The 17,449-nt window shown below is 42.5% G+C and overlaps 1 protein-coding gene across 1 annotated transcript; it reads left to right on the forward strand.

Annotated features, from left to right (window-relative positions):
• The first annotated feature begins 16,175 nt into the window (after positions 1–16,175).
• Positions 16,176–17,200, forward strand: LOC117134994 (flightin-like). Its single transcript, XM_033294708.1, is given in 3 exon segments — positions 16,176–16,441; positions 17,057–17,151; positions 17,154–17,200. Coding segments are annotated over 3 exon segments (405 nt in total). The 5' UTR covers positions 16,176–16,178.
• Positions 17,201–17,449: the final 249 nt, after the last annotated feature.

Here is a 17,449-nt window from a genome sequence, read left to right on the forward strand (position 1 = left end):
AAGTTTAAATTGTTTAAAAGCCATGCTGAGTGGCAAAAAAAACAAGAAAATTAAAGTATTGAGAAGTGACGAACGCGCCGAGCGCGCGAATCGCACAATTATTGAAATGGCCAGAAGTTTGTTAATTCACGCTAATTTAGAAGAATATTTGTGGGCAAAAGCGGTACAAGCAGCCACTTATCTGAGAAATAGGTGTCCTACACGAGCTTTAGACAGCCGCACGCCATTTGAGATGTGAAAAAATCGCAAACCGTCTGTAAAGCACTTGAGAGTTTTCGGATCGCGTACATTTGCTCTGGACAAAACCAAAAAAGGCAAGTTTCAAGCAAAGAGTACATCTTCATTGGATACTCATTTGCAGCAAAAGCTTATCGGCTTTTCGACAGAGAGAAGCGATCAGTAATTGAGCGTCGAGATGTCAAGTTCATCGAGGGAGAGTTCTCCAATAAGCAAAGTGGAACTCACAATAATGCAGAAATAATACCAACATCATTCGCTTTAAGCCAATAAGCGTTCCAGTGCAGCATAGTAGTGTTGCAGAGCAGCGCAGCTGCGCAGAGCAACAAGGCAGCTCAGAGAACAACAGCAACGGCATTAACAGCAGCGATGATGATGAGGAGGAGAAGTTCGTCAGCGCTAGTGATCCTGAAGATGACCACAGAACAGAAGAAAATGACATCCAGGTGAGACGCGGACCAGGCAGGCCAAAAATTATTCGCACATGCCAAAGAGGCCGGCCTAAGAAGCAGTACAGTGTTCTTAATAATCTTAACTGTATCGAAGATATTGACACGCCACTAACAGTGGCAGAAGCATTGAGTGGTCAGCATGCAGAAAGCTGGAAGCAATCAATGCAAGCAGAATATGATGCACTATTAATCAACGACACGTGGTCGTTGGCAGACCTACCAGCAGGCCAAAAGGCAATTGGCGCGAAATGGATTTTTCGCATTAAGCGAAACAAAGAAGGCGATATAGAGAGATTCAAATCCAGGCTTGTTGCCAAAGGTTGTGGGCTGTGTACGTAGATGACCTGATAATCCTCAGTCCTAGCGAAGATGACATAATAGCGATCAAGCAAAAGATCGCAGCCGTTTTTGATATACAAGATGGAGGCCATCTATCCTATTTCCTTGGCATGGAAATAGAGCGGGAGGGCAAACAAGGGGCCATTAAGCTGTGCCAGAAAAAGTACATCAAGAACATCTTGGGCATATTTGGCATGCAAGACTGTCGTTCCGTTGCAACACCATTAGATCCTGGATTCCCCACTAGTTGCAAAGAAGATTGTGTAAAGGTAAATAAAACACAATATCAATCACTAATTGGTTCCCTTATGTACTTGGCAGTCTTAAGCCGACTCGACATATTACATGCAGTTTGCAAATTATCACAGAGAAACACAGACCCTCATGTGGAGCACGAGACAGCAGCTAAACATGTACTGCGCTATCTTAGCGGTACACAGAACTGGAGCATCAAGTATCGCAAATCAGGCGATCCAGTTACCGGATTCGCGGACGCCGACTGGGCAAACGACAAGGTGGATCGGAAATCATATTCTGGATACGCATTCTTTCTGGCTGTCAGTGCGTTTTCATGGACATCAGCAAAGCAGAGTGTCGTCGCGTTAAGCAGCACAGAAGCGGAGTACGTCGCTTTGTCAACGGCTGCTAGAGAAGCGGTTTATATACACAGGCTGCTTAAAGAAATTGGATGGGCACATCCTGGCCCAATAATTATCCGATGCGACAACCAAAGCTCGCATCACATTGCGCGGAACCCAATCCATCATAAACGCACTAAGCATATAGATTTGACATTTCATTTTATAAGAGAAAAACTCCCAGTGCACAAAAAACGTTCTAGGAAGCCAGTTGCCAGCGAGATAGCTAAACGGCACCTAGTCATGGCACTCATTGACAGAGGCGACCCGGAGGGAAAGCTGTCGGCAGAGCAGTTGCAAAACACCGAGGCGAGTCTTCTGGTCGCTCTGCTGGCTACCATGGAGCAAGGGTATGCTGCGCCTACATCTTTTGATGGGGCGGGGTGGTTCCGTGGCGTAAAAATCCTAAGCTGTAAAGATGACCACACCCTAAAATGGGTCTTTGAAACAGTGAAAAAAATGACAGCCCCATGGGAGGGTGCTAAGCTGGAGGTGGTGGACAGAACGCTGATTCCGTCTGTTCCAAAAGCGAAGGTACTCTTCTCCAGGGTCATGCCGACGGAGTAGGCCATGAAATGACAAAATCCGGACGTGCCCATCGACGACTGAAAAGTCTTACATGCCGCCAAACCAACGAGCGAAGGGCAGAGTGTGATTATTCGGATCGGTGGCCGAGGATCTGCTGTACAAACGGTTCGGCATGATGGGGTGGGACGTAGACAGCGTATACCTGCGCCTGACGAAACGTCGCCCGGACAATGGAAACAAAAAATACGCTCGAGACAGAAGAGGTGGAACGAGATCTCGACTTGACGATCGAGGCCATCGACAACCTAGATATGCAGGACATGACATCCTCTGTCGAGTCTGACGCAGACAACGAAGAAGAAGGTAAAGAAGAAGGCTCTGGTCCAGGAGCCTTGGATAGCGGCGGGCTAAACTTCAGCAACTACAACATATTCTACAAAACACCGGTAAGCAGAATTAGAGCGGCCATCCTAGTAAGGAAAGGCATCTATGCTTATCTAATGTCTAATTACAGTACTGACGATCTAACAGTCGTAGCGCTTGAGGGCGATAAAGACGACCCACTGCTGCTTGCTTCTGGCTACTTGGCGCACGACCGACCAGCGCCGACTGACGAACTTCGCAAAAACTTAAAGACGACTGCTCATAGCTGGCATGGATGCAAATGCACACCATGGCATCTAGGCCAGCACAGACACAAATGTAAGGGGTGAGACACTCTTAGAATTCTTACTAGAGACTAATGTAGGTATAGAAAACGTCGGAGAGGAACCTACGTGCGTGGGCCCAACCTCGTCCAACGTCCTAGACATTACGATTAGTTCAGGTAGAGATGCTAAGGTCACGGAATGGAGAGTCGTACAAAGACATTCCTTTTCTGACCATAATATATATATATACAATATATATATATGTATGTACAATATATATATATATATATACAATATATACAATTTAACGCCCAGTATAACGGCTACAGGGCAAAATCAGTGTACAGAAACCCGCGGAATACCGATTGGGTAAGATAAGTCTAGCAAGATGTCCCAAAATTGCCTCAGTAAGTGACCTAGAGAAGGTGGTGGAGAATCTAGGAAGCTGCATTCTGAAGGCATACAAAGCGACATTCAGACCATCAACACAAAGACGAGAAGGAAAACCACCATGGTGGACACCGGCATTAAAAGACTCCTGCAAGGAAGTCCATGAGCTCTTCAGTCTTGCAAAACAAGCGGACGAAGAGATAGTATGAAATGAATATAAAACGAGACTACGATAGTTCAAAGCTGATGTAAGAACAGCCAAGAGAAGCTGTTGGAGAACCTTCTGTGCAAGCATTGAGAAGGTCTCAGAGACATTAAGGCTCCGAAAACATCTTTCCAAACAGCCGGCAATACAAAACTGCCAACTCAAAACAGGGGATGACAGATAGACAGAGAGCAGCGAGAAGGCACTAAATGTCTTACTCACTGCTCAATTTCCAGGCTGCCCAGACACAGAAGACAAAGATTACACCCATATGGTGACAACGAAAGGACAATTCCCAAAGACCTAACAGATCCCGTCAGAATTCAATGGGCCATTGACTCATTCTCGAGTTTTAAGTCCCCGGTACTAGATGAGATATTTCCAGATTCCATGCTTAGGACACATTACACCATGGCTAAAGGTTATATTCGACACATGTGCCTGTTGGCTGGAGGACAGCCCGTGTCATATTTTTGCCTAAAGCCGGCAAAAATAGTCATGGTCAACATAAGGACTTCAGGCCAATTAGTCTTACCTCATTCCTACTTAAAACACTCGAAAAACTCCAGGAGATTCATATAAAGAACTCTTGGAAATTCAATATTAGTCGCAACCAGCACGCATACACAAAAGGCAAATCAGTGGAGACATCGCATCGAGTGGTAGTGGGTACTATCGAAAAAACACTACAACACAAAGATTATGCTTTGGGTGCATTCATAGACATCAGGTGCATTCAACAATGTATCGATGGAAGCAATTATAAGAGGCCTAGAGGCCAACTCGAAATTCGGTATGAATCTCGGACAAGCACCTGTTGAGTCTGCAGTCAAGCGAATGGTTCCTGGCGAATCTGGCCAAAGAAGCCATAGGGAAATCCGCAAGAGGTTTCGTTTCGCCGCTACTAAACAGTAGGGACGAACTATAAGAGAACTAATCAGGAAAGCGCCCAAAATAACTGCCTATGCAGACGACATAGGCTTAATAATCACGGGCAAATGTCCATCGAACATCAGCTCGGTCATGGAAGTAGCACTAAGAGATATGCTAAGGTGGGCCACAAGAGCAAAGCTGGACATCAACGCAGATAAATCTGAGCTCGTTCTTTTCACTAAGAAGCACAAAGTTTCCAGATGGATTCCGCCCAAAATAAAAGATACCCAACTAACACCACGTAATCAGGTGAAATGCCTAGGAATGATACTATACTCAAAACTAACATGCAAATCCAATGTTCAAGACAGGGTGAAGAAAGCGACCGTTGCACTCTATACACAAAGAATGTTGGGTATCACATGGGGCCTATCACCCCGACTGGATATGGAATACTATACTCCTATATGGAATACTAGTTTGGTGGGAAGCCACTAAGAAAGTAACATTCCTAAAACAAATGGAGGAGATACAACGGCAGGCACTAGTCTACATAACGGGGGCACTAAGAACTACTCCAACAAAAGCACTAGAAACCATCACGGGTGTCTTCGCCTAGACTTTCAAACGCGCCTAACGTCAAAAAAGTCTGCACAACGCCTAAGTGCGACGCGCAATATAAAAATCCAGCTCTTTGGACATAGCTCAATTGGTAATGGATTGGGATATGCAACAGACTACATAACTCCCCGAAACAATTTGAAATGTGTCCCCACTATGCTTGGACCGGACGACTGGTGCACAGGTCTAGACCAAAGTGCAACCAATGTATACACAGACGGTTCTAAGATGGAATCGGGAGTCGGAGCGGCAGTCTACTGTGCGCTGCCAGAGCTAAAACTCTCACACAAATTACCAGATTACTGCAGCATATTCCAAGCGGAGATCTTCGCTATAAGGAAAGCAGCAAAAGCAGTCCAACCGCAGCCAATGACAACGTAGGAAGTTATAAACTTCTTTGTAAATAGTCAAGCGGCCATCAAATCATTGCAGGCACCACACATCTGCTCCCGAAATGTTCTGGCGTGCAAGGATGCGATAGATAAACTCAGTACCTCGAAAAAGGTGTGTATCTATTGGATACCAAGCCACCAGGGCATAGAGGGAAACGAGACAGTCGATGCCCTAGCAAAAGAAAGGAAACAAAACCAACTATATTGGGAAATATATCCAATCACCTAATCTTATACAGCGAATAATAGAACAATAGCAAGTAAACCGAAGCAGAAGGAAAGTGGAAGAACACGACAAATTGCAAAACAGCAAGAATGTGCCACTCAAGAAACGTAAAACTATCAAAATTCTTGATACAACTTCATAGGAAGGAATGCAGACTTTTGGTAGGACTATTAACAGGACACTGCCTATCGGCATCCCACGCGAAAAAACTGGGCCTGATTGAAGATGATGGCTGCAGAAAATGCAAGGAACAGGGTGTTACGGAAACTCTAGAACACCCACTGTGCAAGTGCCCGGCGCTGGCACGAACACGCAAATGCGTACGATCTACAATCACTAAAGGCAGCGGCAAGGTTAAATCCTGGATCGCTGCTGAGATTCGCCAAAAACAGAAACATCTTACAAGAACTAAACGAAATCTAAAGGCTCTTCCATAGCAGAGAAGAAACACTAAGGACCAATATTGGTCTATGTGAGGTCACCTTAGTTGACCTAATCTATAGTTGCCTTTGTATTATTTTATGGATATATGTATTTATGTCTTTATGGTGTATCATTATTCATACATAAATATATATACATTAATAAAGAGAAGCAACTATAAAGAGATAATATTTCGTACTTAGCGTAAGTTATCTGGAGTAGTCGAATTCAATGTAATATGTTTATGGATACCAACTGACGATAATGAAAATAACAGCTGATCGCTGTACAGCCGAAGAGAGCTGAAATGCCGTCGGAAAAATCGGCAAAACTTTTCTCTCAACAATAATAATAATTACGAGCAGCTAGCTATAAAAATAATAGAAAAATATTTTATGTGAAACAAACTTAACTTTTTCTTCTTACAATACACTTTGAAAGTAGAAACACAGACAACAAAATGGTCACGCTTAGGGCTGTGGCAATAAGTTGGGTGATAACATGGAACATTTAGCTTGAAATGAAAAAACATTTAATAAATTAGGTAGGCAGGTTATCTTTATCTCCTCAAATTCAGTGTCCCAACAGTAATTTTTTTTAATTGATCTTTTGAAGTCATTTGAGTTGAAAGGCATTATATGTCATTAGTTTTCTTAGCTTTTTAACATTTTTGCAATGAACAGAAAGATAAATATTACAAAGCAATAATTTAAAAGATCTTAAAAAATTTAATTTCTTAATTTGTTAATAAGCCACAGGCACGCAACATCGAAAGAATAGAATTTGGTTTGTGGGTACTCATTTACTTCCTTTTCCTTCCCCCAAATGGGATAATTTTCCATACAGTAAAATTAAAAAAATGGTATTCTAATTAACATATACCCGATTGAATGATAAAATTGGCATACGTTGGGATAAAATTTCCATCGAGTTATCACATTGTAAATTGTCCATGTAGACAGAGGGGTCTGGTTGCCAACGAACCATACGAACGTCGATGCCGACGAGCTGCGGCGCGTAAGCTTTTATGTGTGCATGTGATTGGGAATGCGTGCACTTTTAGCTCCAATATCTTATAGCAATTATTAAGTATAAAGACCTTGATATGGTTCAGGCTTAACTTCTTGTTGTGTGTGACCGCCACCAGGTCTTCCCACCACAATATGTGGTGTACCATTCCTAAGTATCCTCTTATCATTTTTTAAAGAATACTTCTTCACTTGACTGTAGGGATATACTCGTACTTCTTACTGAGTTGGAATGGAATGACAATTGTGCGACTTACTTACTTATTTAGGTGGCTATAACAACCCGTTATTGGGTTACGGCCGACCTCAAAAGCATCATCCAGGCGCCTCTTCTTTGAGAGCGCCTTCTGCAATTCACAACCCCAAGTGTGGATATAGCTCGTACAGCTCGTGGCTCATACGAATACGAAAGTCGTCCTCAACACGATCGGGACCGAAGATCTTGCGAAGAATTTTCCTCTCGAACTGCAACGTTACTCAAGCTTCTGTGCCATACAAAAGCACGGGTATTATGGTATTTTAGAGCGTTATTTTTGTCGAACGAGAGAGGGCTCTGCTTACATACTTGCTTACTTAGCCCAGAGTAACATCTATTAGCAAGTGTGATTCTTCGCTTGATTGATTTACGTCATTTTCGGTGTTAACGGCGGAGCCAAGATATATGAATTCCTTGACCACTTCGAAGGTATGGCTGTCCGCTAGAACGTGTGAACCATGGCGCCACGCAACCTTGTTCGTAGACAGCGTCTTGCCCTCGTTTCCCGCCAGACCCACTCTTGCTGACTCCTTTTCAATAGCGGAAAATGGAGCGGTGACATCTCGCTTGCAGCGACCAATAATATCAATATCATCAGCGTATGCAAGGAGCTGCACACTTTTGTAAAAAATAGTGCCATTGCGATGTACACCGGCTTTTCGCAGCACCCCTTCCATCACAATGTTGAAGAGGTCGCACGATAGAGGGTCGCCTTGTCGGAAACCTCGAAGGTTCGGAGAGGTTCGTTTCTAACTTGACAGAGCTGATGGTGTTGCTCAATGTCATCCTGCAAAGTCTGATCAGCTTTCCAGGAATACCGAACTCAGACATCATAGCGTACAGGCGAAGTCTTATCGGGCTATCGAACGCAGCTTTATAATCGATAAAGGGATGGTGTATCGATTTCGAACTCGTGGGTCTTTTCCAGGATTTGGCGTAAGGTGAAGATCTAGTGTGTTGGCGATCGGCTTAAATTTGTGTCGTCATCGCCTGCAAGCAGTTTCAAAAAATGCTCCCTCCATAACCACAGTGACAACTGCGTATCTGTAACCAGATTTCCATTCTCGTCGCGGCAGTTTGATGCTCCGGAGTTGAAACCCTGGGTCAGACGGTTAACCTGTTGGTAGAATATTCGAACATCATCCGCAGCTCCCGTTTTTTTTCTAAAAAAGCGTCTCTTTTCCTTCCTCCTTTCCCTATATGCTTCCCGCATGGCTCGCGTTGCTGCAGACTGCAGCGTTCTTTTGTCGGCGATTTTCGCTGCAGCTGCTTCCCGACACTCCTCGTCATACCATTGGTTCCTAGGGGTTGGGCGCCGGAATGGTCCTTTCAGCGGCAGTGCGCTTGGAGTGGGATATAAGCGCCCAAAAAGCGTCTATCACAACGTGATCAATTTGGTTGCGTGTTTGTTGATAGGGGGCAGAAAGTGGCCTTGTGAATGCCGAGTTGCTGAAATCTGGTCCTAGTGGTGCTACAATTTTTCGCGCCGCGGCAAAGTCGATCAGCCTCGGAGGATGATCTTCACATCGTGGGTTGGGCAGTGGTTATAAATTTCCTCGAGTCTCGCATTGAACGCGTCTTTAGCGGCATCATACTTCTCCTCCGTCGGGGCGTGCACGCAAATTATGCTAATGTTGAAAAACCTAGCCTTGATGCGGATTGTAGCTAGCCTATCATTCACTGGTGTGAACCTGGAGACGTGGTGGCGAAGTCTCAGCTTACTATAAATGCGCATCCAAATTCGCGCCTCTCCGCATGGCAGTCCTTATTCATTTTGCGGTGGTCGTCTACACAAGGGGGGATCTTTTCCGAGACAGTTTTGTTGGTCTTCACTGTATCTCTTTTTTACGTGGCGGGTCCCAGACCCTGCGCAAAACCGTTTAGAGTCCAAACTCGCTGCACACATTAGCTCACTAACTAGCGGATGCTAGAATAGCTACCAAGGTGGTGTCGCGGGGAGGCTGAGTGTCAACCTGCTAATATTTGAAAAAGCGATCGATCAGGGGCCCACCAAGCTAACCGCGGTCAGAAATTTTAATCTGCTCAAATAAAAGCTAACCCATTATTATAAGAGCCTCCGAATCATGCTCACAACCATAATTAAGGATTTCAGGCTTTAGTCAGTTTTTTAAGTAATTTTTTGGTTCTCAACATTAGTAATTTCGTTCTGCTCCTAATCCTCGTAGTCGCGAATATCGTCAATATTCGGCCATTTTGCTTAGTTTTGTGAGTATAAAATCTGTAAATTAGTTTAAAATTTCGATTATTATAGCTTGGTTCTCCTATGAAATATCTAAAATTTTTACTTGAAAGCTAATTAGCCATTTATTGCTGTAAAGTTATTGTTGGGCCAAGGCCTTAGATTAATTTGATAATTTGAACTGATTTTATATTTGAATAATTTAGAAGACGTATTGTGTCACCCTAACAACAACTGTTATATTATCTAATGCATTTTGTGCTTCACACACTCATTCTTAAGCAAGCTGCGCTTGCCTTAATCATTGTCAAATCTTATTTTAGTATTGTAAGAGAAGTAAAATAAATCGGTCACGTACACTTGACAACTCGTGTTGTAAATATCACCGCCCACCCTTAAACAATTTCATGCTAGGCAGGAAAACGCTCCTGATCCTACATTTTTGGCGCCCAACGTGGGGCAGTGATATTGATAAGTGCAACATAGTTTATACGTGACATTGAACTTTAGTTGACTTATATTCTCACATAATAAGTCACTGGTATATTCTTATGGTACATCTACATACATAGGTATGTATGTACAGAAGCTCTGTACCTAATCTACGCACCGCCGAGACACCGGAAAATAAAAAGCAAAAAAAAAACAAAAATATACGCTTTACATACATAAGTGTATATACATATATGCATTTAAAATTCGTTTGACTGTACTTCGCAATGGTACAGTACCAAACTCAAAACTTACGGTTCTATCAAGCCCTCGCTTACTAGTTCCTCTTTCGCTCATCATTCGTGCTCTCAGCAGCTATACCTCTCTCGCTCGCGCTCATAAGCGCTGCATTCGTTCGTCGCTTCGCACAGCTTTAGCTCTCTCGCTGAGCTGCATCTTAACGCTCTCACGCAACTGTAAATTGGCACTCATTCGCTTTTGGAAATTTTTTCTGCACATCGCAGCCGCGTGCGCATTACTAAGTTAATTGTTGGCATCGAAACTACTACAAGAAAAATGAGTTTAGAAGAACTCAAATTGCAACGCACTAATATTCGGCGCAATATTAGTCGCATTAAAGGTGTTGTTGACCCCAGGCAAAGGGAAGACAAACACCCGCCATCAGCTGCAGAATTAAATTGTAGACTAGGAATACTGGAGGCTTATTTTAAACAAATAATGTCTGTGCAAACTGAAATTGAAAAGGAACACCCAACCGATATGACACGTGCAGATTTGGAGGAGCTCTACATTGCCATCAAGGTCTGCATAAAGGAACAATTAGCTGATGATCTCCAAGAGACAACGTTTTCGGGTCCATCGCCTCAGTTCTCTTCATCTGTTAAGCTACCAAGAATTACATTGCCAACATTCGACGGCAATTATGTGGATTACAAAAATTTTATAACGTTGTTCACTCAAGTGATAGACCAACAAAGCTGTTTATCAGGCATTGAAAAATTCAATCAACTAATCAGCTGCTTAAGAGGAGCCGCCCTAGAAACTGTTAAAGCGTTTCAGGTGACGTCAGAAAACTATCCCAAGGCATTAGAACGCTTGCGTCAACGCTACGACAATCCGACATTGGTTTTCTTAGACAACATATCATCTTTAATATGGTTGCCACGCATCTCAAAACCAAGCAGCATACAGCTACGTAGTTTGATAGACAACTCAACAGCACTATTCAACTCTTTAAAATCGTTGGGCAGCGAAGCCCAAATTGCACAAGCCATGCTCATTGCCACGGTTATGGAAAAAATGGATATGGAAACTAGGCGCAAATGGAATGAGTCATTGGATTTTTCTACAATACCTTCGTGGGATCAGTGCGTGCACTTGGTTGAAAGGCACTGTCAATATCTTGAGTCACTTGGCAAGAGTGAGTTGTCAGACCTCCGTCTCACAATCGCTACAACCCAACGTAATCAGCCAACACTTCGATCAAAACTATCATTTAATTGTTCAACTCAAGTATGTACAATATGCTCCAGTGTTGACCATCGCGCAATCCGTTGCAATCAATTTAAGGAAATGCAAGTTACCCAGCGCTACGACACAGCTAAAAGGCTGGCTCTCTGCCTTAATTGTCTGGGCAAGGGCCATCAGGCAAGCAAATGCCCATCTACCAATAGATGTCGGGTTTGCTCTCGCAATCATCATTCGTTACTGCACAGGGACACAAATGACTACAAGCCACTGCCATTGCCACCAGTAACTTCACTAAGCCATGGGCAAGCACCCCCTAACGAAGCGATCACACATACACACATGAACAGCTCACCTGATCAAGTAATCTTGGCCACCGCTATCGTTTATGTAAAGGATTCGGTTGGGAACTACAGGATTGGTCGCGCGCTACTGGACTCATGTTCACAAGTTAATTTTATGTCAGAACAGTTCGCACATTCACTTCGCTTACCCAGGACAACCAGCAACATAAGAATTAAAAGCATTGGAGAGTCACAAGCACGCATTAAGTTCAATGCTACAGCATATATTAAATCACGTCTGGATAATTTTGAGATGCCGCTCGACTTTTGCGTGACCTCACACATTGCATATCAACCGGATGCAGACATTGATATAACTTCTTGGAATTTACCTGACAACACGCCACTAGCAGACGAGAAATTCAATAAAACACGTCACATTGATATTCTCATTGGTACCGAAATATTTTTTGAAATTCTGGCAGTTGGACAGATCAAGCTAGGCCCCCAGCTACCCACACTTCAAAAAACATTGTTTGGCTGGATCGTATCTGGACGATATGAGCATACAGAAAATAAAGCTCATTGCTTTTCATGGTCAGTGGAAGAATCAATTAATCACAACCTTGAAAAACTTTGGAGTCTTGAGGAAGTACAAAAACCAGCAAACTCTTTTACTCCTGAGCAACTTCAATGTGAGCAATTGTTTACGCAAACAGTGAGACAGCAAGCCGATGGTAGAATTATCGTACAACTACCATTTAAAGAAGATTCAAAAAATTTGGGCAACTCTTATGCAGTCGCTAAACAAAGATTTGAAGCTTTAGAACGCCGCTTAGCTCGTCAACCAGAAACAAGAGCCGACTACATTACATTTATGAAGGAATATGAAGACTTGCAACATATGAGCCTAATTGAAGAACCAATGCTACATCAGCCACACAATTACATACCGCATCACTGTGTATTCAAGTTAAACAGCACATCTACCAAGCTAAGGGTTGTGTTTGATGCCTCGTGTCAAACTACATCACAACGATCACTCAACGATTTGTTGATGACTGGGCCTACCATACAACCAGATTTATACATGATTTTATTACGCTTTCGAACTTACAGGTATGCCATAACCGCAGACGTTGTCAAAATGTTTAGACAAGTACTGATTGACAAGGAAGATCGAAAATTTCAATACATCCTTTGGAGAGCTGCGCCACATGATACCTTGCGTACATACGAACTAAATACAGTAACGTATGGAACCGCCCCAGCGCCATATCTCGCCATACGCAGCATGACGCACCTGGCTGAACTCTATGCCCACATGGGCAACCTTGGCGCACAGGCCATGAAATCATCCTTTTACGTGGACGACTTTCTCAGTGGACACGAGACGGAAGAAGGACTTCAAAGGCTTAAGACTGAAGTCATTGCAATACTCGGCAAGGGGAAATTTGAGTTAGCAAAGTGGCACTCAAATCATCCAGCCTTCATCTTGGACAGTACCCTTAAGAACATAAACCTGAAGGATGACGCAGTTACCAGTACACTTGGTTTAAATTGGAATCAGCGTCAAGATGTTTTTCTGTTTGCGTTTAAGCCTAAACGCACCTTCAACGTTATCACCAAGAGGACAATGTTATCACTGGCATCATCATTATTTGACCCCTTAGGACTGGTAACGCCAGTTATTATAACCGCCAAGATAATCCTACAAGAGCTTTGGTTACTAAAGCTGCAGTGGGACGAAACTTTACCGCAAGCACTTTGCCAAACATGGGCAACATTTATTTCATCACTTCCGCTTCTTGAATCAATTACCGTACAATTGCATGGATTTTGTGATGCGTCAATTCGAGCCTATGGTTGCTGCATATACGCAAGAACAGTAGCGGTAACCGGCATCGTCACCTCTCATCTAATTACGTCAAAATCAAGAGTAGCACCAACAAAAAAGCTCTCTCTTCCGAAGTTGGAATTAGCAGCTGCTCATCTATTGGCGCAACTTTACGCTAAAATTAAGGAAATATTTGCGGCACAAGACACATATTTATGGAGTGACTCACAAGTAGTCCTACACTGGATTAAGCAACACTCTGCGACATTGTCTACATTCGTTGGAAATCGGGTCTCGGACATACAGGAATATACAAGCAACTGTCATTGGAGGCACGTCCCAACAAAACAAAATCCAGCTGACTTGGTGTCACGAGGATGCACGCCACTCGAACTGCAAAATTCAATTTGGTTTTCGGGGCCGGCATTCTTGACTCAAGCTCCAGATATTTGGCCAAGAGATGCACTAGAGATGCGCAACCTGGATATGGAAATAGTGCAACTGGAGAGACGCAAGGCCGTATTCACAGTAACAGCTAGTAGTAACCACTTGCTTGATAGACTACACAACATAAGCTCTCATCGACGTTGTATACTTATTGTCTGTTGGATGATGCGCTTCGCAAGTACATCAAGAAACTTAGTCAGGCATGCGTCTCTAACACCAACACCCCAAGAGCTACAACGAGCATTCCACTGCATCATTTGGAACCTTCAAGAAAAACACTTTACAGAAGAGATCAAGACCTTGAACAAAAATCGACCCATATCAAGCTCTCTACGATTTCTTAACCCGTTTTTGCAGCTGACTGATGGATTTATGCTTTTGAAGGTTGGCGGCCGCCTCGAACTGGCAACGTTACCTGAGACTCAAAAGCACCCCATACTTTTGCCTGGCAAGGATGAATTTGTGCAGCGCTATTTGCAGTTTCTACACAAGCAACACTACCACGCAGGCGCAAAGGCGCTTGTGTCATTGTTGCGGCTGCAATTCTGGGCTCTCAATGCTAGAGATCTGGCCCGCAATATTGTCAGAACATGCGTACACTGTGTACGCTACAAGCCTAAACTACAAGGCCAAGTGATGGGCAATCTACCCGTCGAACGGCTAACAGTATCCAGACCTTTTGCACAGTGTGGAGTCGATTTCTGCGGTCCGGTCAACATATACCTCCGCATTCGTGGCATACAAGCCACCTGGCAAATGCTACATTGCAATCTTCGTATGCTTCAGCACTAAGGCCGTACATATAGAGGTTGTATCAGATTTGTCCACAGACTCATTTCTGGCTGCCCTAAGACGTATGGTTGCTCGTCGTGGTCTACCTGTTAACATATTTTGCGACAACGCCACCAATTTTGCTGGAGCAAGCAACCAATTGAATAGTCTACGAGCTATTTTCTTTACCAAGGAAAATCAAAACTCAGTTGTGAGTTTTTGCGCTAATGAATTTATTAATTTTCGTTTTATACCCCCTAGGGCTCCACATTTTGGCGGCCTCTGGGAGGCAGCTGTTAAGAGTGCCAAGGGACTCATGAACCGAAGCCTGATGAACACACGTTTGACATTCGAAGAACTTACTACTGTTACTACCGAAGTAGAAGCAATTTTGAACTCCCGTCCCTTGACGCCGCTTTCATCTGATCCCTAGCGACATGGCTGCGCTTACACCAGGTCACTTTCTCACTGGAGACTCGCTTCGTGCTCTGCCAGAAACTTCCCATCAATGAAGAAAAAATTGATCAGTTGGATCCGCTGGAGACTAGTGAGTAGGAATCAAACAACACATATGGTAGGCGCTTGGCTTGCAGAATACGTCAACGAGTTGCAGACACGAAACAAGTGGACAAAGCCACAACCAAACCTTGCAGTTGGTGACATGGTTATAATTCATGAAGACAATATTCCATCCCAAAAATGGATCTTGGGGCGTGTTACATCAGCAGTCCCTGGTCGAGATCAGCGTATTCGAGTCGTAGATGTCAAAACGAATAAGGGAATAATTCGCCGCCCTATACACAAGCTTGCTCGACTTCCAGTATCTTGAAAGCCTGCGACTTTCAACGGGGCCGGGATGTTGGGCCAAGGCCTTAGATTAATTTGATAATTTGAACTGATTTTATATTTGAATAATTTAGAAGACGTATTGTGTCACCCTAACAACAACTGTTATATTATCTAATGCATTTTGTGCTTCACACACTCATTCTTAAGCAAGCTGCGCTTGCCTTAATCATTGTCAAATCTTATTTTAGTATTGTAAGAGAAGTGAAATAAATCGGTCACGTACACTTGACAACTCGTGTTGTAAATATCACCGCCCACCCTTAAACAATTTCATGCTAGGCAGGAAAACGCTCCTGATCCTACAGTTATCACCAATCAATTTGACTAACATTTAGGACAAACTATTTTATCAATTTTAACCTCTTTATCAATTATTTTCCTTCAGCTATCGAGCAATTGAAAATGCTAATATTTTCTAACGCTCAGAAACAATGTTTATCATTAAGAGACATGTCGTGTGCTGCTTTACTGCAGACAAGACTTAATTGCTTTTTAATTCGGTGTATTCATATATATTGAGTCAAATCAATATTGCAGTTCCTGACAGTTTTAATTTTTTTTATAATTTATTATATTATTTAATAATGTATATCTATTTATTGATTTTAGTAAATGGCGGACGAAGAAGATCCTTGGGGGTTCGATGATGGTGAAGATGCTGAACCTGCAAGTCAACCTGCTGCTGCTATTGAAGTTATACCATCAAAGCCTGAAAGTGTAATCTCTGAACATAAATCGGAAATATCCCAGCAAATGGAGCTTGGGTTGAAACAAGAAAATGTAGTACAGACCGATCTTGATGTTAAGGCACCTCCACCTCCACCAGAAGTTGATGGCTACAGGAAACCAGTTCAACTATATCGACATTGGGTCAGGTAAGGTATAGGCCTTGCAGTGTAAAACTTTCTTTTTAATATTTTTAGATACCGTCTTGTGCAAATTATGGTTTTATATCTAAATAAGGAAAATACGCACTGTTTTATTAATAGTGTAAAATACGATATCTAATCTATCAGTGGTGCCACAGAAATCTTTTGAGATTTCAGCTCATGTTTATCTTGGGATCGCTCAAAATAAAACGATTAAGTCCTGTATGTCTGTCCGCCTGTCCTTTTATCTGTCTGTAAAAACCTCAAGGACTTAATACTTTAAGCGGTATTTACTTTTACAACTATGTACATGCAAAGTCGCCAAGGTCGGAAGAGAACTTAAGAAAGTTAGTAAAATTTCTTAGCTCAAAATTTGTAATAACCAAGCTAAATTCGGATGGACGTTACTCAAACATTTTTTTTTTTTGATGAAGCATGTACATATCGCTTCTAGATTAACTTTGCAATATAGCCGCCTAATCCAAAGTCAAGTTAATTAGAAATTAGATTTCCTAAAGCCTTAATTGTGACCAAGAAATTGTCTTTCATACATACCCTACTCCTTACCAGAAGTTATGAACTGTTATATATTGCTGAATACTTTTTATCCATTAATTACAGACCCAAATTTCTTCAGTACAAATATATGTACAATTATAGAACTAATTATTACGACGATGTAATAGATTATTTGGATAAAAAACAGGTTGGTGAAGCACTCAGACATGTGCAGAAAGGGTTCTCCGGACACGCAACATTAAGTGAGTTAAACCTTTTTTAATTATTAACCCAAAACTTGCTTTTCATTACATTATGGTCCCAGGCCGATTTTTTTTTTTTTTGGGCATGAAGTCGAATTTTCAATGTAAGAATTTTGACTTTTTGCTGATGCAATATTAAATTAAATACATGGCACACATACAACATAATTTTTTAAAAAATGTACAATTTTATGTTTAGTTTTTTGTGAGCTCTTAAATGTCAGCAATCAATCAGATGCTTAAAAGAAAAAAA

This window comes from Drosophila busckii, unplaced genomic scaffold (assembly GCF_011750605.1).
Source record: "Drosophila busckii strain San Diego stock center, stock number 13000-0081.31 unplaced genomic scaffold, ASM1175060v1 chrUn_05, whole genome shotgun sequence".
NCBI lineage: Eukaryota > Metazoa > Arthropoda > Insecta > Diptera > Drosophilidae > Drosophila > Drosophila busckii.